General features: G+C 36.0%; 2 protein-coding genes across 3 annotated transcripts; both read right to left on the minus strand.

Annotated features, from left to right (window-relative positions):
* Nucleotides 1–275: 275 nt before the first annotated feature.
* LOC102582856 (ADP-ribosylation factor 1-like 2) lies at nt 276–7199 on the minus strand. The gene is made up of 7 exons (XM_006347270.2): nt 6884–7199; nt 4648–4738; nt 3961–4076; nt 3558–3617; nt 3409–3474; nt 824–1023; nt 276–742 (listed from the first exon to the last, which is right to left on the minus strand). Exons 1-6 carry the CDS (start codon nt 6938–6940, stop codon nt 832–834), a joined length of 582 nt encoding a protein of 193 aa, XP_006347332.1. The 5' UTR covers nt 6941–7199; the 3' UTR covers nt 276–742; nt 824–831.
* Nucleotides 7200–8023: 824 nt separating this feature from the next.
* Nucleotides 8024–17042, minus strand: LOC102583193 (ERAD-associated E3 ubiquitin-protein ligase HRD1B-like). 2 transcript variants are annotated; one of them, XM_006347271.2, is made up of 8 exons: nt 16877–17042; nt 15246–15790; nt 13964–14140; nt 12147–12296; nt 11879–12069; nt 11269–11422; nt 10091–10355; nt 8024–9096 (listed from the first exon to the last, which is right to left on the minus strand). In XM_006347271.2, exons 2-8 carry the CDS (start codon nt 15776–15778, stop codon nt 8956–8958), a joined length of 1611 nt encoding a protein of 536 aa, XP_006347333.1. In that variant the 5' UTR covers nt 15779–15790; nt 16877–17042; the 3' UTR covers nt 8024–8955. The 2 variants fall into 2 exon arrangements, with proteins under 2 accessions (XP_006347333.1, XP_006347334.1); XM_006347272.2 differs by lacking the exon at nt 16877–17042 and adding an exon at nt 14967–15160 and having other exon boundaries at nt 15246–15335.
* Between the last annotated feature and the right edge of the window lie 6457 nt (nt 17043–23499).

Genomic DNA, 23499 nt, shown 5'->3' on the forward strand with positions numbered 1-23499 from the left:
TATAAATGTGAAGTTCTCCCGAGCTATTTCTAAACATAGTAGTGCAGGTTATGTGTGTCCTCTTTAAAGTGCCATAACACTGAAAAGTTAACATTTAGATATGCTCTAAAGCCCTTTTCATCAAGAATTAAACACCCTTCAAGTAGTCAAGTGAGATCCTTCCACAATATTTCCAGAAACATCATTTCAATGCAACACAACTGAGAAATGTTGATTTCACTTTTAAGTATATGGAGTCTTCTATAAAAGCATAATGGGATTATAAACCTAAAAGGTTTAGTGGAAAAGAGAATTTTCATAAAAGTAGAAAGACAATTATCTCAGTTGATACCACATGTTTCCTTGTAGATAAACTGTTCCACAAGAACACATGCTTAGAGGCAAAAACGGGAATGATAAGATACATATAGGGACAAACTTTTCATGAAGCAGGGTGGATCAATTTGGCATGCTTGTTAGGGAGATCATTAATCACCTATTTCATGTGGAAGTATACATACTTAAAATACTACAGTAGGTATCAACAGACACAATTCTCGTGTACGGGGAAGACCAATTGCAACGCCCACATTTTCAGCATACAGCAGAATCAAAAATCAAGCTTCACCCTAGATCAGAGGATTCCACTACATAAAAGCACAGACCCGAAAGAACAAGTAACAATGTTCAATGTGAGTTCAGGCGTTTAATATACAGACGGCAGGGTAATCAGCTTTGTCCCTCAAATAGGTTCTTAGTAAGCCTGCAAAAGCAAATTAAAGTTAGATCAACAGGTTAGGGATGACTGCGGCAATCTTGAAGACATAAAAGCCAAGTTGTAGACCTGATCAATCAGAAGGCTGAAGTCCCCACTGAAGAGTACCCAGCAGCCTTGAGATCTTTCAAAGTGCTTGATAACCAGTCTAGTCCCTCATATAGACCATCCCCTTTAAGAGCACATGCACCTTGTATATGCCATTTCCGGTTTTTAAGATCATAAAGACCGAGGCCTTCACACACTTCCATTGGAGTCATTGCTCCTTTCTGGACCAAAATTAGGGGAAAAAATAAACAAAGAGGATCAATATGATAAAAAATTTATCTACCTAACATGAGATGAGAAAATGGAAAGGGGATAGAGGGGACATTTGATTTGCCTCTTTTACATTATATGAAGTTCCATGTATATGGGTGTGCTTCTTTTAATATTGGTACGTCTAGGAGAGGCTTAAAAGTGATTTGCCTCATGCCCACAAATTCTTTTAGATAGAAAACTAATGTTGATGGGCAAAAGCCCCTCCAATTTCATTTCCTAACAACATCAGAAGGGTTAAAGGTAAATGACAACCAAAATGAAAAAAAGGAAGATGAGAGGACTAAAGGTAAATGATAACCATCCTCCTTTTACTCCACCTACCAAGCTTTATTTTGCTTAGCAGTTGCAGTCCAAGAGAAAAGTGGCATAAACAGAGACCACTCGCATAATAAAATTGAGATGCAGGTTATGGTGTGAGTCAGAAAGCTCATGATTGGGAATTCAGAAATATTTATGTTAAATCAAGACATCACGTAATTTCCGAATCATAACTAAGAGAGAAATACATAATAATAGCAGACTACACTATAATAGCATTCTTAAGCTTTAGACATCAATCTTTGTAAAACTAACTCCGACAAACAGAACATAGTACAGCACATTGAGTAAGAGTGTAAGCTCTGCACCACTATAGTAATATTTTTTAGTATTACTAGCACAGTTAAAGACCTTTGGGCCACGCCCCTTTCACTAGTTTAGGATTTCCTGCAATTACCAAGCGGTTTGGTTAATCAAATAGCCTTTGGTTACAAGTCACTTTTGTGTTCCTATTGAGGGAAAAGCAGCTGCAACACATTGTCTTAATCCTGCAAAGCTAGTTGGTTTTTGTGGCAATCTATTAGTATTCACCTGACTGTTTACTCTGTTAACTGCTGCATCATCTTATTGCTGCAGTTAATGGGAGCTTGAACTATCTACATGGAAATTATCGTTTGTATTTTTGCACCTTAAACAAATAAATATATAGACAAAAACTAGTAGAGATTCCGAACAAAGAGTAAACCTTGGGGGATATATACTGATATGTAATCTATATCATTCTTCTCTTGTAAGGCCAAGTTGCTATTTCCTGTCATAACCTTATTTCTTGATGGAAAAATTCCACGGGCCATTGCCCTTGGCACCTTTCCCCACCATTCCTTTTGGATAAACATACGTAGTCTGTTTCCATGATTCAATCAATCCATCAACTATTCCTCAATCCCAGAACCAGTTGGCTTTCAGCTATATGAATTGTTTATATCCACTACGCTTTAATCAAATCCATTTCATTCTTTACTTATAATTAGTAAACAAGACAAAATTGAATACATTTTGTTCGAACAATTAGAGGTTCTCTAAATCCACACTTATCTTTATACTGCCCTACACAACTTTACTCAAACAAAAAAGACTTCTGGCAACATCACGGTTTTATTGAAAATAACAATGGCAGGTTTTCTAAAGCTTGATATTCTCTAATCCCACACTTATTTCTACACAAGTCTCAAACCCTATTAGAAACACTCCCGACAACAATTAAACCTTCATTCCAACTAGACTTAATTTAGGAATATGTTAGACCTTCGTGGCAGAAATTTCACTTTCATAAAAAGCTGTTGGTCTCGCAACCACTTCATAGAACTGATATTTCACTTTATGTGGGATCCACTGATTGTATAATACTGTTATAGTACTCATCCATTTCAGTCATCTTATTCTAATTCCATGCATTTCATTTTTATCTAACAAACCATTATCCTAAAATATGGAATCTGAATATCTGACTTGTCTGCATTTAAGTATCCCAAATAGTTTGATTATTATGACGGTCTACTTTGGAAAGGTTTTGGTGGAAAGGAAAAAGGAGTTATTCCTAGGTGAACAGGAAGGGGTATGTCTGTTCCTTAGTTCTTGAATTAGTATGCTTCGGTGAAGGTGAGGTAAAACAACATGAGCGTCTACCTCATGAGATATGGATTCCACCACACCATTTTTGTTTTCACTAATCAAGTACCAGAATACATCAAGCATCAGCTGTGGATCACACAGAGGGAAGCTTAATAAACAACAGCATGTCAAAGCTTACAAAGGCCAGGACATAGGATCTGATAATAAGCACGATAAGGTCTGCAAAATCTTTGAGTATCTTTTGCTTTTTTGATAAAAAGGTAACTTTTTATAAAAGCAGCACTAAGAAAGTCAATATCTTAAGAGTATCTATTGTCTGGGATTTATTTAGCAGTATTCACCGATTAGTTTATCCTCCAACAGTACATAAAGAGAGAACAATAGATAACAAGTAACTAATTGTATTTTGTCGATGCACAAACCCACTGATATCACAAACTTACCATGTCCTGCTTGTTAGCGAAAACCAAGATGACAGCATTAAGCATAAATGGATCTCTAATGATCGCCTGAAACACATTAAGAATGAGATTTAGGTAGGTAAGTGACCATTGTACCTGGGACAAAGAGATAAAAAGTTCAAAAACAGAACCTGAAACTCTTGCTTTGCCTTTCCGATTCTCTCTCGATCCAAAGAGTCAACGACGTAAATCTGTAAACAATAAAGCACTTAGTAAACAGAAATAACCATTTTACAAAGACAGGATGCAAGCAGTTAAAGGCAGTTCACATAAAATGGAAAATGTAGGTTTGATTTTTAAGGCATTCAGTAATGATGGTTCAAATGGTCTATCACGTTAACACATTTTCCCATTTAAAATTTCTTATTACCCTTCAGGAATTAAGCTTCCTATGCGACTTCTAGGTAATAGCACCTATGAGAAAAAACGAGGGAAAATTCATCTTTTCCTATGGAATCTAATGACACTAAAATTAAAATCAACAGTAGATGTGTATTAGTCGACACGGATACAATCTAATATATATAGCTTTACCAGTCCATCTGTGTTATTGAAGTAATGCCTCCAAAGTGGCCTTAATTTCTCTTGTCCTCCAACGTCCCACACAGTAAAAACCACATTCTTGTACTGCACTTTTTCTACATTGAAACCTGCATGCCGTGCATATACAATCAGCTATTACATATACAGGTATTCACTTGGTCTCATAGGTGTCCAATACATATATCTGCAAAACTATGTGATATTCCAAACCGGAAGCAATTTCCATTGCAAGATTTGAGATTCCAATTTTGCGCCTTCTGCAACCACTATAATGTGACCTTATGTGATGGCCTCATAATTACGAAGAGAATAAAAGGACTTATATCCAGTCAGAGAATTAGAAAAGAAAAAAGAATAATTTGGTTGATGAAGTTTTTACCTAACTCTAGCATGGCCTATCAAAGTACCTTCTTTGTAACAAAGCAACCATATCTTTTAGATGTTGGTGCTTCTTTTTTTATAAAAAATATTGCATGACATTGATAGGTCTTTTTCGGTAAGTCTATTGATAGGTCATATTGCAATTACTTGAAACTTCAAATTCATCAAGCAACAAGTAATTAAAAGAACTCAAAGTTGTCAGGTCGACAACAATATCAATGCAAGCAGATTCATAACTGAACCAATGAAACATTAAAGTGCCACACCACTGCGAGCGAGATTTTAGAAATAGCATACCAATAGTAGGAACTGTGGACAGAACTTCTCCTATATGCAGCTTGTACAATATAGTTGTTTTCCCAGCCGCATCCAGCCCTAGCATCACAACCTATACCAAGCAAATCATAGTAAACACAGCAGAAAGGGATAAGATTAAAACAAAAAAAAAAATTGAAAATGGTAATTGTGAAAGGCATAAGATAATTAATTACACATACAAGAAGAATAATCTGCTAAGAAAATAATCAGAGACAAAAGGCGTAGTGAACATAAGGCAATGGCCTATGAGAGCTGATGGATGGATGATGAGAAATAAACATCAGTTCATCATAAACCTGCTACAACAATCCAACCATTTGTAGTAATCATTTTCATTACAGAGCAGGCAAAAAGTCATTGCAGAAAGAAAATTAGTTTTCCTCCAAGAAAATCTCTGTTCCCTTCCCCAAGTCCCTCCCTATGCTGTAGTCAGTAATGTGGGCACCACATTAGTAGACTAAAAACATACGGCAGACATGATATATGTGAGATAGTACTTCATACAAATTCATGATGATTACCTATCTGAAAAGATTTTATAAGGATGATGGAAAAGATGAGATGATCTTTGACACATTGAAGGTTTCTATTGATCTCTATCTCTACTGATCTAATGATGGCCATTTTAGAGGCCTTTCGTTGAACTGGGAGGTCACTGAGCAATATCAAGCCACTTGGTAGCTGGCATTCTGCACTATGCAGAAATGGAACCTAGAGGAGAAGGAATGGGGTTGAAGGAAATGGGGCTTTACTTTTTTATCCCACCTACATAGGACATGAATGGGTACTTCTAGCTTATTTTCACCGGTTCTTCCCGAAATAGCTTCAGTATATATTCTTTTCTATTTTGATGTCAATATACCCACTGCAATCCCACAAGTTGGGTCAGCCAGTGAATTGCAGACCAAGTTAACATTAGTTACAGGCTTACAGCAGTGCATTTACCTGAAGTCGTAAAGGAAGCAACCTAGCAACTGCACTTATGCGCAAGAACTATCACTAACAGCAATGCGCCAAAAGGAAGAAAACAGTAATATGCAAATGAAGAAAAGAGTGACCAGTAATCTTGATATATGGAAATTGACCAAAATAAAAGGAACAGAATTGCCATTTGTTATGAGAGCATCCCGTATCTGTTTCCAACAGACAATTTTCTTTTAAGACACCTTTATTTAATTTTATTCTCTATGTGCATTTTACTCAATGTGTTCCCTCAATGGCAATTTTAACTGTCAATAGTTGGATCATGGATGCACAAGGAAATCAACTCCAAGTTCTCCGACTCACATACAACGGACATATCATTTCATAGGTTGGTGTACTCTAAATATGATACAGTTCAAAGGAGCCTATACAAGACAGTGAAAACTAATGCTGCTCTGTTGAGAAAAATCACAATATACAATTAATTTTAAAAACCCAGGACTAATATTTTTGCAGTAAGCTGCATGAAGAAGCTTTAAAGCTAAATTCAACTCCGCATATCACATTCAGTCCTCAACAGCCTTAAAAATGCTTATCAGTCAATTTCCTCAAAAGGATATAGCCAGGGTGTTATATGCTCAAGATGTAATACTTCAAGCACTAGCGTCCACTCGGGAATGACCAAAAAAGGAAATGCTAAATGACGGAGTGGAAGCTATTAAGTAGTAAGGGAATGGAGGAACTCGTCTTCAAACCTTCGGAACAGAAGATCTTAAAATAATAGATGATATTCATATGGATTTAGTCAGAGCTCCAATGTGGGTTCCGGACACAAGATGGGAAACCAAAAAAAAATTAAAAAAAATCATAAGAAACATTCACAACTATTTATAACTCCTACCCCTAAATTCCTTATCCAGACAAGAATCTTAATTTAGCTAAGACTACTAAAGGTAGACAAGATTCTTAATTAAGGCAACAGTCCAATAGCTAAAACAGGAAAACCCAAAATAGCTTAACTTATTGCCTCTTAACTCAACCCAATCAAAGGTCAAGGTCACTTAAAGTTCACACCGTTGTTTAAAAAAATTATGTAAATTAAGTAGACATTCCTAGAGAAGTGAAATAGGAAAAGTATGTGAAACCCATTATCTTCAATGAGCTAAGAAGAAGCCCCACAAACTCTAATTGGCAAAACCATAAGTGATCATTTCCAATAACATATGAACAAACAAAAATAGAAAGAAAAAAAGGGGTGGAGAGGAAAAGGGTGTTTTGAGTAATGGCATACCCTCATCTCAGAGTTGCCGAAGAAAGTATCAAATAGCTTGCGAAAAGCTTGTCCCATTACGCCTTTTGCCTTGTCTCTTCTTCTTCTTCACTCCTTTTTTCGTTTCTCCAAAAGCGAATCAGATGAAATTGGAGAGTGAAACGTGAAGGATCCAAGTTAGAGAAGCTAATCTGTTACTACAATTTGGTGATCTGAGAAACTTTAAAACTTCATACTTTATTTGATGATGATCGATTTGATAAATATGGAGAAGGTAGCGTTGTTTTTCCTTCGTTGCTGCAACTTTTCTGAGCTTCTTTCTGTATTTTTTTTTTCTCTTCTTTTATTTTTATTACTGTAGTATTTATTTGTTTATTTAAAAAGAAAAAAAAAAGAAATTTATATTCCATTGTTTTTAGCCCTGGAAATGGAATATTTTGGAAGTTGCAAATACTGGGAATTTTTTGGATCAATTCTTTCTTTGGTTTAATATATTTTTTAATCTCTCTTGTTTTGTTGTGTCTCCCTTCATTTTGTGAAGGTAAACATTTATTTTCCTCAGTAAATAGTGCTACTAATGCAAAATCATATGATTGGAATATACTAATTAGTCGAAGGGTATATTCATAAGTTTTTTCTATTTATTTACTACTAATACTAGAGTTGGTTAGATATTTGAAGATCAATATTCTTATTAAGAAAATATATTCAATCAAACTGATTCTCTATTCATAGTTAAGTCCTCTCATAGTTTCAATTTATGCTATTATTTTTTTATTAGTTTGCTATAAAAATTAATATATTTTTATAATAAGAAATAATTAATTCTACATTTTATCCTAAATAAGAAACTCATATAAACAAACAAATGTTATATCATAAGTTCCAGAAAAATTTATATTCACATATACGCTATAACACTTTTAAGATCATAAATTTAAGGGAAAATTGTGATCATTTTATCTAATGTAAAATTCATGTCAATCCAAATTATATCACAACGAAAATAGAGGAAGCAGATGTTGTTAGTTTGATTCAGCCCTCGGCAGCCAATGACTTCAAGAACGTCAAAAGAAAAGGAGGAACTGTTGGGAAGCAATGAGACCAGAATTAGTAGTGCAAATAGAATATCCATTAAACCAACTAAGGAACTCACATATACAGCAAGTTAAGTGTAATAAATTGGGTGCAAACTGGATGAATCATCCAGTTATATATTGCTCCAACAAATAAGATATCTGAACCTGCAGAATAAATGAGATACAAACATTGGCTTTCTCAAAGCATCAGTTTGTGGCAAGTTCCCTTGCATATCTCTAACCAAACGAAAACGATTTCTGGAGTACTGGTCAATGCCTGTACAGTGTACACATTACAGCTACTCTCAATGCTGAAGTAAGGAGGCCAATTCAACAGCCTGTCTGATGTCCGACAGAGTTTTTGGTTTGAAATTGGCACTGATTTATGATACAGATAGCACAAATAGAAGTGTGTTGTATGTTAATAGTTCAACTGTTCAAGGAATGAACACTACTATTATTATGCATTCAAGGCTAGAGATGAAATGGTCACACGATCACACAGCTTAATTTTCTAATCGAATGTGTCAACTCCGGAGGGTTCAGCATATACTTGATACTGATATCAGATGTTATCCTGAAAACGGAAGAAACTTACTCCTACTCGGTATTTACACCAACCCTGGAATGGAGACAGCAAGGCTGAAGATCCAGAGTCTTCTTGAATGTATGAATCAGGCTTCATCTCACTTTATTCAGTTCTTCCCTCATCTCAGTTTCCTACTTGAACATAAAATATCTTGTGCTAAAATTGTTGTACCTGTTTACCTAGTTTGCTAATGGACCGTTAAATGAAGATGTGAAATTGGAACTCTGCAGAGATACAAGAGTTCGAGATCATCAAGAAAGGAACTTGCAGAAGAAAGAAATCATCGATTTCTTGACACCTGCAATACAACTATTTCCAGATCACTAGAGAAAATACAACCAACAAATCCTCTGGTGAATTCCATTGTTCAGCAGCCATTCTAACTGGATGATTACAACTGCACTTTATCTACAGATGATCATTCCTTAAATATCTGCACCTGCAGCCTGTCCATTTTGAGCATTCTCTAATGAAATTGCTTTTCCCTTGCTCTCAGAAACTTTTGCACCATCTGCTGCTTTCTGGGTCTTTGAACTCTGTAGAAGCTTGAGCTGGTTTTGCAGAGCCTAGATAAATAAATGTAGATTCCATAGGTAAATATATGCATACATGCATATATATATGTGTGTGTGTGAGAGAGAGAGATCGAATAAGCAAAAAGTTAACCCAAGAAAAGAAACGCTAAGAAGCAATCTTAAAAATGAGAATCCAATCCACTAAAATGTGATCTTATACAGGGTGAAGGCTATACATCAATTTTCAGAGCTGTATGGTCCACACTTATCTCAACCCTAACAGCATATTAAATACATCCCACCCCTCCTTCAAAGAAAAATGTTGAAAAAGAGAATAGAACAATCAATGTACTGAGTTTGGCCACCAAAGTTGCAAAGTAACCATTTTTATTTTTATTTTGATAACCGAGAAATCCGTCTGTGACCCACCCTTTGGACCAATCACAGGTTGCAAAGTAACCATTTAAAAAGGAATTTTGCAATTTTCTTCGATAAACATCACCCACCCTCAGCCCTCCCCTCCCTCCCTCTCTGAACTTCCACAGAATTTCATCTGAGGTGATTTGTTCTACCAACAGAGCTGAAGTCCCATTCCAAAAAGAGAATAAACTTTAAGAACTTCAAAGTATTTTAAGACAAATAGAATAATTGAACTTGTTGAAGTGTGTGACCATCTCATTTAAAAACTTAAGTTATTAGAGAGATCACACTTTTATTTACTTAATTATATTATTAACGTATCCCCTCATGTGCGGGCTTGATTTTTTTTTCATAGGCCAAGCACGTGGAAATTCTTTTTGATAAGTGATAACGGGTGGTAGTGAGACTTGAACCCGGGACCTTCGCCTGCTCTAATACCATGTTGGATGTGTGAAAAACTTCATCGAAAAGCTTAAGATATTAGAGAGATCACACTTACATTTACTTAATTCTATTTTCAACTGAACTAGAAATTATCTCAATGATGATTAATGCATATTGAAATTAGCAATATCATCAACAAACATACAAGAGAGATACCAATTAACCAGACAAATGTTCATACCTCACACTGCTGCTGTAAGAATATCCTATGGGCCTCGAGCTGAGTATCTGAAGTACTAAGGTTACTCCAGGAACTATCTCCAAAAGGCATGTTAGCACCAGGATATCCTAAAGGACCAAAACTGGTCTGTGGATAGTAAGCAAAAGGCATATTTGCATATTGATGTTGCTGTGGCCATTCATTTGCAGCACTCTCTCTTTCTGAGTCCACGCTGACAGAACTGACTGGTCTGTAGGACGGAGGAAATAGAGCATATCCATGAGACCTGCAAGCATGAGAACAATTAACTAAAGTTCTTTCACTGTGCTTAAAAGAACTACAAATTTGTGGAAATAAAGAAGACAACCATCCCCTTGTCAACTGCCAAAAAAGGGAAGCCACCACCATCAACCTCACTCTGCCTCTACCACTAGTTCACACCACATGACCAAGGAAATATATATTGGAAGTCATTTCCCGTGCAGTTATGGACAACTTAATTAGCAATCATCTGCCTAAGTCAAGGGTTACATGACAAGCCAAATCTCCAAGGAAACTCATTGAATAAGACTGTATCCCACAACATGACAAGTGCTTATGTGAATATCTTCAGAGGATGCCAATGGCATACATTGGATGCTCCTTCAGTTCTAATTTATCTGTACTTTTGAATTTGAAGAGATTGGTATTCTTTAATGTAAATCCAGAAAACAAGTGGGGCTAACAGTTATTACTATAAAAAATTGAGACCAACAACTACTTGTTCTTTTTGAAACTGAAACTGCCAACAGTTACTTGTTCTTAGTGGTTTGAACTTGGGACTTCCATGTTGGAGGTCTCAAGTTCGAAACCCCTTGCCAGCGAAAGCAAGGGGTTTGCCTTCTGGGTCGAGCTCGTCGCACCAGGCTTGCCTAGTGCGGTTTACCTCTCCTATGTGGTTTGCGAGCTATTGCATAGGAGCGGGGGTTTTACCCTGTGCGCACCCAAAGGGTAGCGGCTGCGGGTTTCCCTTGTCATCAAAAATAAATAAATGGAGAGCATGAACCATAATGGGGCATGGAGAAGAATCAACGTAACTATGCATATCAAGGAAGATAATCAGGGAGGTTTAAGCCTTTACATGCACTTCTGGGGGGAAGGTCTCATAAATATGCAAAGAAGATAAGCAATACAATGTTGACATAGAAGAGAAATTATACCGGCTTAGTGTTGGTGCAGAAGGATAAACAAAGGACTTCTCATAAATTGCAGCAGCAGCAACTGCAGCTTGGAGTCTAGCCTGGTGCTGACTAACATAACCGTTTGTCCTAGGGTCTGCTTGGGAACCTCGAGATGTGCTTGCTAAACTCATTCCTGTGCCAATTAGAGATTACCAGAGTGCTTAGTGAATAGATATCATATACATTCGTCACTTTGTACAAAGAATTATCCAAGTCTCTAATAGCCACAAATGATTCCCTCCAAGCATGTCATCTTTAAGATAAGAGATTACAGATGACAATCCACAAGCTGGGACACAATTATTCAGTGTACACCACATGAAATTTCTTCCAAAAAAAATAAGTAATTTTGTTCCACTACAATCATGTAATCTTCACCTATAATCAACACACTTCAGCAGAAGTTTAATGCTCAAAACAGCTTATTACAAACAAATGGATGATTTAACCATTCATCTCAATTCTACTATAGCAAAAAAGCCATGATGAGCAACATTTGGAAAATGAAACATCAATTTCCAGGCGTCATTCAAAATTAACTTATTAAAGTTGATACACAATATAGAGAATAGCCAGTTTTAGGTGATACCTTGCTGAGCATATCCAGATCCAGCAACAGTCGTCCCATTTTCAGGTGGTACAACAAGAGCTCTGCAAGTAGGACACGTGTTCTGACGTTCTAGCCATGACCGGAGGCAATTGACATGAAAGAGATGTCCACAAGTAAGTTTCTTGGCAGTGGTCATCTCCTCACGACAAATGATGCAGATAGTGTCACCTCTGCAGGAACATTAAACATAATCATAATGATGAAGAAAACATATATATACCAAGACTCTAGTTAGTGAGAAACTTACCCATTGAGCTCTTCCAGTGTAGCATCTGGAAAACGATCATTCATATTTGAAGTGATTTTTCGATATCGTATGTAATCAGCAACTCGAGTCTTGAAGTTGCGGAATGTCTCATAAAGCTCCCGAACCAAATGCAGAGGCACACCATAATTGCTGAAAGTCCAGGGAAATAAAGAAATAAATGAACACATAATAGTGGGTCAAAAAGAACATATATAATATGGACAGAACTAAGTAGTAAGAAAGATTGTACGTCCCAGAATGTCCAGGAAAATAAATAAATAAAATCAGAAGGAAAAGAGAGAATATATACACAATGCTCGATCATAAACAAGAGATCAGATGAATGATAAATTTATGGTTGCTTCTACCAAAAGCCAAATAAATATCAGCAGAAAAGCAACAAGGATCATGCCTGAACTAAACTTTTTTTTAACAATTTGATTGTTAGTGCCTAAACTAAACTTTAACACATGTCCCACCCTTCCTACATAATTGGATGGTTTTTGCAGGCATCACATGACTATTTACATCTCTTGATGAAACTCAGTGAAGCTTTTGCTAGCATAATTATGTATAGATACAGATCCCAATCTAACTATATAAGAGGATGGAAGATCGAAACCAGAACATTGTCAATTGCTGTGTAATGCAGTGAAAACTTCTTTACTAAAAAGAAGGGGAGAAAAGATGTATTCTACTTGACATCAGCTACAAAAAAAAATTGAAGTCCTAAGAAATATCCAGGAGCAAAAGGAGAAAGGAAACAGGACTTTCTCTTCAACAAGGATGGCCCTAGCACTGCATTTCCAAAAGAAAGTAGCAAGACATGGGAGAAACAGATTTGTTTTAATGATCAAGAATTTTATCAAAACAAGAAAATGCTTTCATTTGGGCAACATTCAACAGAGGTATACTAATTTGAGCCTATTGTTGAGCCCCATTTACCCTCTATCCATAAGCAATGCCACAACTAATCGGTCACAAAATGTGCAAATAGAGATCAAACATCCTTTTATCCAAATACTTGAATTGGAAATTACAGAAGTTTCTAAGATACCTATAAGTGTGGCACACCTGAATCAGCGCACAGACAGCCAATCATCCTATTGCTGGCCGAAAAGAAAATTAACAGCTCTATGAATAATGCTTTAGTCCTATACTATTTAGAAGCTTAGAAGTTCCTGAGGGAAGTAGATCCAAAAATTCACAGGGATAGTAGGGCCAGATGGGAAGGAGCCTCTTTATTTTTCACTATTATTCACTAGAGAGACGAATGAGCTCGATTAGATACACTGAGAACACCATGTGGAAGTCTATGCTATTTCACAACAATGTAACATGCTTGAACTAATTCTGGAGTCTTTTTTTTTTTTTTGATGACAAGGAAACCCGCAGCCGCTACCCTTTGGGTGCGCACAGGGTAAAACCTCCGCTCCTATGCAATAGCTCGCAAACCACATAGGAGAGGTAACCCGCACTAGGCAAGCCTGGTGCGACGAACTCGACCCAGAAGGCAAACCCCTTGCTTTCGCTGGCAAGGGGTTTCGAACTTGAGACCTCCAACATGGAAGTCCCAAGCTCAAACCACTGGGCCACCCCGAAGGGTCTCTGGAGTCTTTTGATGTCAGTATTAACTCTCTCAAACCAAAAAAATGATCTCTTGCTTTCCTTAAATGATAACCTTTTTCCATTACTATTCATTGACTTTCAATTATACACTACAAGAAGCTTCTTCTTTTTTTAAACAAAGTAATTGATACGAAAGGAGAAAGAAGAGTAACAGCAGAAAACAATAAAATAACATAAATTTGACTTACATGAAAATCATGAGGAAGAAGCACATGTACATAGTCAAGTGGATCAAGTCCCGAATAAGTTCCAAGTAGAAAGTATATACGGCCTTCCTCTCCCATTGTCCGTCCATAAGCATGTCACGTACATAGAATACATATTTTACAAATGTTGCAACAGTTGTTGTAGCAAGTATCATGTACCTGAGAAATAAGGTTAAACTTCACTAGGGAGCTAGATATGGCATACATATAATATGATGAAACTGCACTTGGTAAAACAAAAACAGCCATATGGTCAAACTGCACTAGGGTAAAACAATAGCAGCACATTGACCAGAGTAACTAACATGATTCCCAGCATACAGCAGGTAGAAAAACCATTTCAAAGTAAGCACACTCCTTGTCACCATATACCATTTCAAAGTAAGCACACCCCTTGTCACCATATAAGTTAAAATATGCAGAAAAGCAATGATGAATAAGCCAAGAATGATAATTGACTTCATCCATTCATACAACAGTCATGTGAGTTAATGCATAACAAAGCAAAGATTTCAAAGTAAACAGTGAATCGTGCATTAAACTATTCAAAATTGAATAAAACTGACCCCAAGAGATAGAGAATGGGAAATAGGGTGTACGAGTACCTTTACCTGATCGAGATTTTCAATATATGGTTTTAAAAAACTAATCATCTACAAAAAAACCTCTTCATCATCTAGCATTATAATGATTAAAACATAGGGTTTTCAAACAAAACCAGCTTTAATGGTGAATCTCAGAGCATCTGCCTCCAATTTGAGTAAACCAGTGCAAGAACTACAAGCCTGTTTGGATTGGCTTTTGGCTTATTTTTATTATTTTAACTTAAAATCAAGTGCTTATAAGCACTTTTTAATTTTATTCAAACACTCCAAAAGTGCTTAAAAGCTATTTTGGCTTAACACACTTAAAATAAGCTAATCCAAACAGGTTCTACATCAGAAAGATAAACAGCATTTGCAGGTGCAAAGATCCAACACCGTACCTTGCCAGCCCCAGTAGACAGCAAATTATATCTGTAAAGTATCATATATCCCCATGTCTGAAGCCCAACTAAGCGTTTACTTAAGGCAGAGGCATGAAACATGCGTGTATAACCCCTCAACCTGGTGGTATCCAATCTAATGAAGCTCTACTCCTTTCCCTGGCATATATCTCAAATTGCACCCCAAAGCACAACTAGAATAATAGTAGAACTTTAAGGATCATAGCACATATTCAGACAGGAAAAAAACTACAAATGAATAAGAACAGCATGGCTTACTCAAACGCGAAGAAGAGAGAACCAGAAGCCTGTCTTGTCTGTATCAAATGGTTCATGTAGTTGTACAAAAGGAGACTATCTATGAGAAGGAGGAAGCCCATGAAAGAAACTATGCGAATGTGGGACAACTTAGTAACAGCTGGAGTTGTTTCAATGTACTCAACCCGTTTCTGGGCCAACCAATGCAAAGTCTTGACTAAAAATAGTGCGGTAACCATGGTAATAAACGTCATGGAGAAGTCTTGCCGGAAAATAGTGATTGCAAAAAGTATTTCCATGAGTTCCCGCCATGACTGCTCATTTAACCTCTCCACCTCTGCCTCTCGAAGGGTACCAAGGAAAATTTTCTTGGTTAGCTGCCACAAAATGCACATAATGGCAAGACACATGTTGAGGAGAAGCACCAGACTGATCTTAGATGTCGATAAATAAACCATTGCTGGGTAAAACTGGCCTCTACTATTAAAGGCGTGATAAATGACAGCTAGAGAAGCTATTACACTAAGCCCAGCATAAGTCCGTACTCTCATCATTTTCTCTTAACCCTGTCACACAAAGCCACTACTCAGTCAATTAACAAGTTTTCTAGATCCAATCAAATAAAGAAGTCTGAATGTATCATGTCAAAATTAAACATGTACAACATATATCATATATGATAACATAAAATCCACTCTTTGAAGATTTAATAATCTTGATAGATAAAAGAATATATTAATAATTATTAGACACATCAATAATAAGATTCCATAACATAAACTGAAAGGTCCATGCAGAACGACTACTTTTGATTCAAGGGATATCCAAAACTAGTTGATTGCAAATGTCTACATATGTGATAGTCAACTATTAAAATCAGCCGTTCGAAGAACTAGAACTTGATAAATGACTTCATCACATAATGCCAACAACTCTCAATGTTGTTAATGTTCCATCTTTTATGATCTTATTCCCTTTTTCGTTTATGTACAGGAGTCCCAGAAAATTAATTAGTGATACTGAAAGAGAAATTAGTACACATCGTGACTTCGGATCCTTTGCCACATCAAGCATATGACAAAAGGATGGTTATGAATGTAGAGAGTGAGACAGGGAGAGTGTGATGATGAAAGTAAAACTACAGAGAAAAAAATTAGTATGCTAATTGAAGCTGAGGCACAGCTATCTCCATCTCTTTAAGAAGATTTAAGCATACTATTTCATCCAAAAAAAAAAAAAAAAGATTTAAGTATACTATATTTTTTTAAAAAAAAATCATTGAATGTACGTATTATTGATTTAGAACGATTATAATCCATAACACATAAGCTTCAAATCCCGACCGACTCCAACTGAGTCTACCGTAGAGATTACATCTTCTAATGGGCTATACCAAATTAATATTCAAATAAACTGTTTTCTAAATCGATCCCTCGTAGTTTAACACCAAAGGGGAAAAATATCCCAACTTTGCAACATCTACGAGAATTCCAGAAATAAAAACATCCAGATTGTTACAATAGATTTTTAGAACCAAAATTAAAGATGATGAAACAATTCTCGGTGACGCTGAGTTTCGTTAGTTCGCAAATTAGCCATTGACAGAAGTGAATGATAAATCTATAATTAAAGCTTCGTGAGTATAAATATACCTGTTAAGATTTCTTATCTTCCTGCTGATTCTGAATCGTTTATTGCTAAATTTTGCGCCTTACTAATCATAAGAAGAAGAAAGCAAGTGCTTCGCGCGTCGTTGCGAAGGAAATCCCAAATTGTTGTCCGCCACGTGTGGACACAAAACTTGCCCGACCCGACGGACCAATTGGTTAGATTAGAAGGTTTTAATATAAAAAAAATAAAATTATTTTCTAGGTGTGTTTTTATCGATCTATTAGCTACTTAAATTAATCATATTTTTATATGTTACTTTTTAAATTTATACACAATTGTCTTAATAGGTTGTAAAATTTCATGTTTTTTCTATTTGAAGTTAATGCTATAATTAATGGAAATACATAATTTAGGTGGTTAACTTAATTATCTAAATGATTAATAAAAATATACAGAAAAGTTTTTTCAAAAATTGCATCGAAAATATATAATTAAAACATTTTAGTAGTAGCTGAAAACATTGTTTTTTGCAAAGTGAAAAAGGAGCATATTTGACTCCACACAATGAGCATATTTCATGTTCTTCAATTTTGGTTGTGTACAAATAAATACTTAAAATTTGGATAAAATTGCATAAATAGATTCACACATTCTATCTGTGGTGTTCTACGTATATTATATCGCATAAGACTCAGTACTTATTCAATTTTGTATAAATTTGAATATTTTACTTGTGCGCATTTAAAGTTGAAGGGTATAAATATAAATGTATTAGTTCTATTTTTATTATTTTAAATTGAAAAGAAAATGTGTAATTGTACTACTTTATTAAGAGTTTGAAGGGTTTAATTGGCCAAGAATCTCTTGAAAACCTTACCGGAAAAACTTCAAATTCACCGACGAACTTGAGAACTCTCAGCGGCGGAGTTAGCATTGATGTCATCACCTCCACACGGTCAAATGGATGCAGGTACAAATTCCTTTCCTACCGTCCGTATTGTCATCAGTATTGCAGTTTTCCACTAAATATTTTGTTAGTACCAAGTGACTATGGAAGAAATTTTGCTCTCTTACCTGTTTATCATTCTTCCTTCTTTATTTTCTACCCTAACTTACGATTGAAGGATCAAAAACATCTGAAGTATCCCTTTTTTTCAAGTTTCATGGCTGAATTATCATGAGTTCACACTTCCTAATATTTATTGAAGCACACCTCAACTATGAAAGTTCTTTCCTTTTCATTATATAAGGGAACAACTTATAGTTGAGTTGTGTTTTTATAATAGTTGGTTACAACTCGGGCAGGAAAAGTGAACACATGATAGCTCAAATATGAAATTCAAAAAAATTGGGGTACTATAGTTGTTTTTTTGATTCACTCCTATCTTATTAATACATAGATAATATCTTTCTAAGTCTCTGCGTTCTCTATTGTGATTGTGACCAACCATCCAAGTGGTTCGAAAGTGATCAAGAACATGCATTGTTGCTTTGCCTACTTTTTTTTGGCACAACTGTTTCCACAATTCATTCAATGTGTGAAATATCTGTTTTTTCCCTCGCCTAAAAAAAACCTCTAAACTTGAGACATAAGCAGAACAAAAGTAAATACTTGGAGGAGACCTCATAAGGAAGCTGATACTTGTACTGGATGAAAATTAGTTTTTATTATGCATAACTGTATGGAGCACTAGTTTTCTGCGCTTGCCGGACATTTCTTAACTTCATTTTTATTTGTTAAAAAAGCAATGAGGATCTCATATCCTCAAGAGTACATAAATAAGGGTTGAAAATAAAATATTTGTAAAAATTTGATTTTAGTGTATTTCCCCCTTTTTTATCATGGGAGATAAGTGTAGGAAAGAACTCGACAAAGGAATCCTCTGTATGCCACCTGCATGTGAAAGAGAAATCGACTGGCTGCTCAAAAATCTCTTCATGCAATATGGCAGTAAAAATGCATAGTCAGTCTAAAATTAAGTCATAGAGAATACCAATTAAAGACTAGTTATAGGAAAAATAGACACTTGGACAGGATAATGAAATTTGTGAAAACCAAAAGTTATCAGAAACAGAAACAGCTAGCTATGTGTGTTTAACTATTTGCTGTGGTCCTATTGGAGGGTAATCTCTTCATTGTCTCTTTTAGTGATTTGAAGGGTTGAAAAGGAGACTAAAGGTTACGGAAAACAGATGAGAACCCATGAAGTTAAAAAGGAAACTTTGGGGAGTAGAATTCAGATTTGTGGCATCTGCCTTATAGTTTTTTTTGAGATTAAAAGGTTATGCAAGTGCAAATATTAATGTGACTGGATTATTATTCCACTGAAAAGAAGTTAATCACGGATCAAAATTGTGCTTCATGGCTAAAGTGCGAATGAAGAAGGGTAGGTATCAATGTAGAAGAGATTATAGCACAAGGGATTACTCTACCCAACTTGAATGTGGCCTTCAAAACAAAACCTGAAGGGGAAGTGACGAAATAAGTAGCCGTCTTTATGATCCCAGACATAGAAAGAGATGAAAGTGCAGGTCAAAAGAGCCATAGATCAATGAAAAAATGGCCATATTTCCCTAGTCCTTATTTATATGATAAGTAAGTCCACTGGTTTTTCTACCATTTACACATCTATTAGGGTTTCTCCCCTCCAAACTTGTCCTTGTGTGTGTGGCATGCCTAGAGCGTAGAAACATATGTTGCATTAGCCTTCTCTTACCATCTCAGATCATGAAAGCCTAAAGACCTAAGTTTGATCCTTATCATCCTTAAGGACCCCAACGTAAGATTCCAATTAGGGCTGGGCAAAAATGCCGAAAAACCGAAATACCGAACCGAACCTAATGTTTTTGGTATTTCGGTTTTCGGTATGTAACTTTTGTATTATTCGGTATTTCGGTTTACCGAAATATATTATATTATAATATATATTAATATTATATTAATTATTAAATAATAAATTTTATATGCATAATTGAATTAGTCAATTAGGTATTACGCTTCACTTTTCAGTATTCTTTTTTCTTCAACTGACTTAACAGCGCCGCTTTCAGCCTTTCACCGTCCCTTAACGCTTTCCCACTTTCGGCGACCGGCGTCGTCGCATTGACCAGCAGGCAGCAGCCGGCCAGCCGCCAGCCTCCAGTTGATCAGACAAGTCTCCCTAAGAGACTGCCCTCGAGTTACCAAGGTTGGCTACATATAAGGTTACACTGCAGATAACTCCAACAAGACAGGCAATAGCATGATCCAACAGCAGCAATCTGTGGTTTCGTCGGCCATTGTCTAGTCACAACAGAGAGGAAACCTTCTTCTGTTGCTTGAAATGCTTAATATTTTTAAAAGCTCACTAAGCAGGCTCAAAACAAAAAACCGAACTAACAAAAATCGAATCGAAATAATAAAAACCGAATCGAACCGAAATAATTCGGTTCGGTGTTCGGTACACATGGTACAAGAACTGAAAACCGAAAAATCAAAAAAAAAAAATCGAAATCGAATCGAATTACCGAATGCCCAGCCCTACAAAATATTGATTTGAAATACTAAATTCATTTTATATAAACTCAAAATTTGAATTGAGATTTTTTGTGATGGGTGACACTTTTGTATTTCCTATTATATAGGTAGAAGATTAAAATATATAATTGAGTTTTGAGAGATAAGGATAGCAAGGTAAGTGGTGAGGAATTTTATGAGATTCTTTAGATTAGTTTTTGTTTTCTATCATTATTTTTTTAAAAGAAAAAATTGTCTACGTATTTATAGCTATGCCTTTGTTAATGTTTTTCTTTTTCTTACTTTTTCGTTAATTATTTTATTTTTTTATTTATTTTGTAGCATGAGATTTTTGAAGTTTTTCCAAATAGTTAATTTTGTTGTTTATTAACTGTTTTTCTTTTGTTTTAGTTTTGTTCTAACACCACCAAATGAATTGATATTAGACTGCCACTTGGGTGAAAATAATCATTTTAAAGTTTTTTTCTCTAAATTCATCATTACTAATTATTATAATATTTTTTTCTTAATATTATGCTCATAACTTTTGAATAAACTAAAAAAAGGAATCAATTTTTGCACATTATTGTTATATTATCTAATAATAATTTCAATTTTTAAAATATTATTTATTAACCTTGATCTCATTAGCCATGTCTTCAAATGTAAATACTACCTTATACAAAGAAAAATAATAGTAATTTTGAGGCCGGCGACCGGCGTCGTCGCATTGACCAGCAGGCAGCAGCCGGCCAGCCGCCAGCCTCCAGTTGATCAGACAAGTCTCCCTAAGAGACTGCCCTCGAGTTACCAAGGTTGGCTACATATAAGGTTACACTGCAGATAACTCCAACAAGACAGGCAATAGCATGATCCAACAGCAGCAATCTGTGGTTTCGTCGGCCATTGTCTAGTCACAACAGAGAGGAAACCTTCTTCTGTTGCTTGAAATGCTTAATATTTTTAAAATCCCACTAAGCAGGCCCATAACAAAAAATCGAACTAACAAAAACCGAACCGAACCGAAATAATTCGGTTCGGTACACATGGTACAAGAACCGAAAAAAAAACTGAACCGAATTACCGAATGTCCAGCCCTAATTCCAATACGTCTTGTTACGCATAGAGGCAAATAAGTCAAGCCTAGCTTAACCTTTTAGGCCCAAGCTTGAGAGAAGCCTAAGCTTTTGTTGCTCAAGATTGACATAATCTGGTAGTGAGAGGCTCAAGATCGAGCTATTGATTGTGTGATCAAACCAACAATCCCCCAGTTGGGATGTATTACTTTAATTGAGTTTCAAGATATGTTAAGGCATTGTATGTTTTTTAAAAAATGGATCTTGGGTCTTAATCCAAATGAACTACAACCCATACTCCCAACCAATATGGTATGCTTACACCCTGCTCATGCCCAAGGGGTTGAACATCTTGAGCGTGTTAAGAAAATGAACTGGGCCTAACTTAAAAGGCATTCTGGTGCACTAAAGCTCCAGCTATGCAGGGGTCTGGGAAGGGGGAAGTGGTTGAGAACCCTGAGGTTTCAGTTTCAAAACTCAATGGAGACAAAAAAACACTAGGTGATTCTTCTGATTTGTCCTAGCCTTTGGGGTGGACAGAGTTACTTGGTACCTATTGCGGGTGGGAGGTGGTAGTTATCCCGTGGAATTAGTCCAGTTTGTGCGAGAAAGCTGGTCAGGACCCCACGGTCATCAAAAAATAAATAAGGATCTATTGTATGCAACCTTACTTTTTTAAAATAATAACTATCTCATTAATTTTGAGGTGCAATTCACTGGGAAATTCACCAGTTGATCTGCAGAATTAGAGTCCCCATGTCCTTCCTTTATTTACTCTCTCAGCTTCCCAAAACAAGACTAATCTGTGAAAACTGATCAGTAGGAACAAGTTGCAGGTTGTCCTAAAAGGGAATTACCTTCCTTACCAGTGCTTCATTCGCAGGATGCATAGTCTGGTTAGAGATCGAGCTTTTAGTCTTTCCACGGAGAATTTGGCAGTGGTACGGAGCTGCTATATTTGCTAACATTCTGTTGGAATCCAGTGACAAAATAACTTCGGGCAAATGGAGTAACCACTGCTTTTTTTTCCCGAAGATATTTTCCTATTGGATTCCAAAAGGAATGTTAGCAAATACAACGGCTCCTCTCCTTCCAAACATGCATGCTCCTAACTCCTATCAAACTCTAGTTTTCTACCTCTAACTCATCTGTCTAATGTTTCTTCTACTCAGACTTCTGAATTTCCCTTTTAGTATCAAAAATGTCCGCCAGAGAGTAGACTGACAAAACTTATAGGAAAAGAAGATGGATGCGATTGAGATTGAGATTGGGAATAAGGGAACATCTTGTGCACATTTTCTTATAGGTGAACGACAGATCTCTATGCTTTCTGATTTGGTTCCAAGCAAGGTTAGTTGAGAAATTCATGTAAGAACTAGGATCGGAATCCATAGTTAATGAAAGATTCATTAGATCTCTGCAGATTCAACACAAAAAAACAGAAATCTTACAAAGAAACCAAGGATTTTTGAAAGGTAGAGAGAGAAATGGGGAGCAAGACGGCCGTATTAGGGTAAAGAAGATGAGAACCCACCACCAAAATTCACAGATAACACAATATATATATATATATATATATACATCAAGGGTAAATTGGTGAAAACACATGCGAAACAAATAAATATCTTCAGCCCTAAGTCGGTGAATGGGCCGAATGGACCGTGTGGGCTGTGCCAGGGACTGGATCAGGTAGACATGAGATGTGACTCAACAATTGAGTCTATTTTAGAATTTCCTGAAATATGTTCTGTGTTTAAATCTATGTTGCTCAGTCTCTCCAAAATTGTTGCCACAGCCGTGTCGGATTCTTCAAATGCACTACTTTTGAAATATCCGACACTCACCCGTAGACATTTTTGAAGAGTCCGAGCAACATAGGTTAATATGCCTCTCAATTTCCTTATTATATGTATAAATTTTCTGACTAGAACCTTATGCAAATAGAGTTACTGCAAACCGCATCTGTTAAGATAACCTTTTCTAGAAGGAAATGTTTCCTTTTATCTGTTTTTCAATTAATATACTTTTGGATTCTATCTTTGACTTGGATTAATCTGTGCCTATAGCCTATATGTGCATCCATTCTTCCAAA

Source organism: Solanum tuberosum, unplaced genomic scaffold (assembly GCF_000226075.1).
Source record: "Solanum tuberosum cultivar DM 1-3 516 R44 unplaced genomic scaffold, SolTub_3.0 scf00087, whole genome shotgun sequence".
NCBI classification, from domain to species: Eukaryota; Viridiplantae; Streptophyta; class Magnoliopsida; order Solanales; family Solanaceae; genus Solanum; species Solanum tuberosum.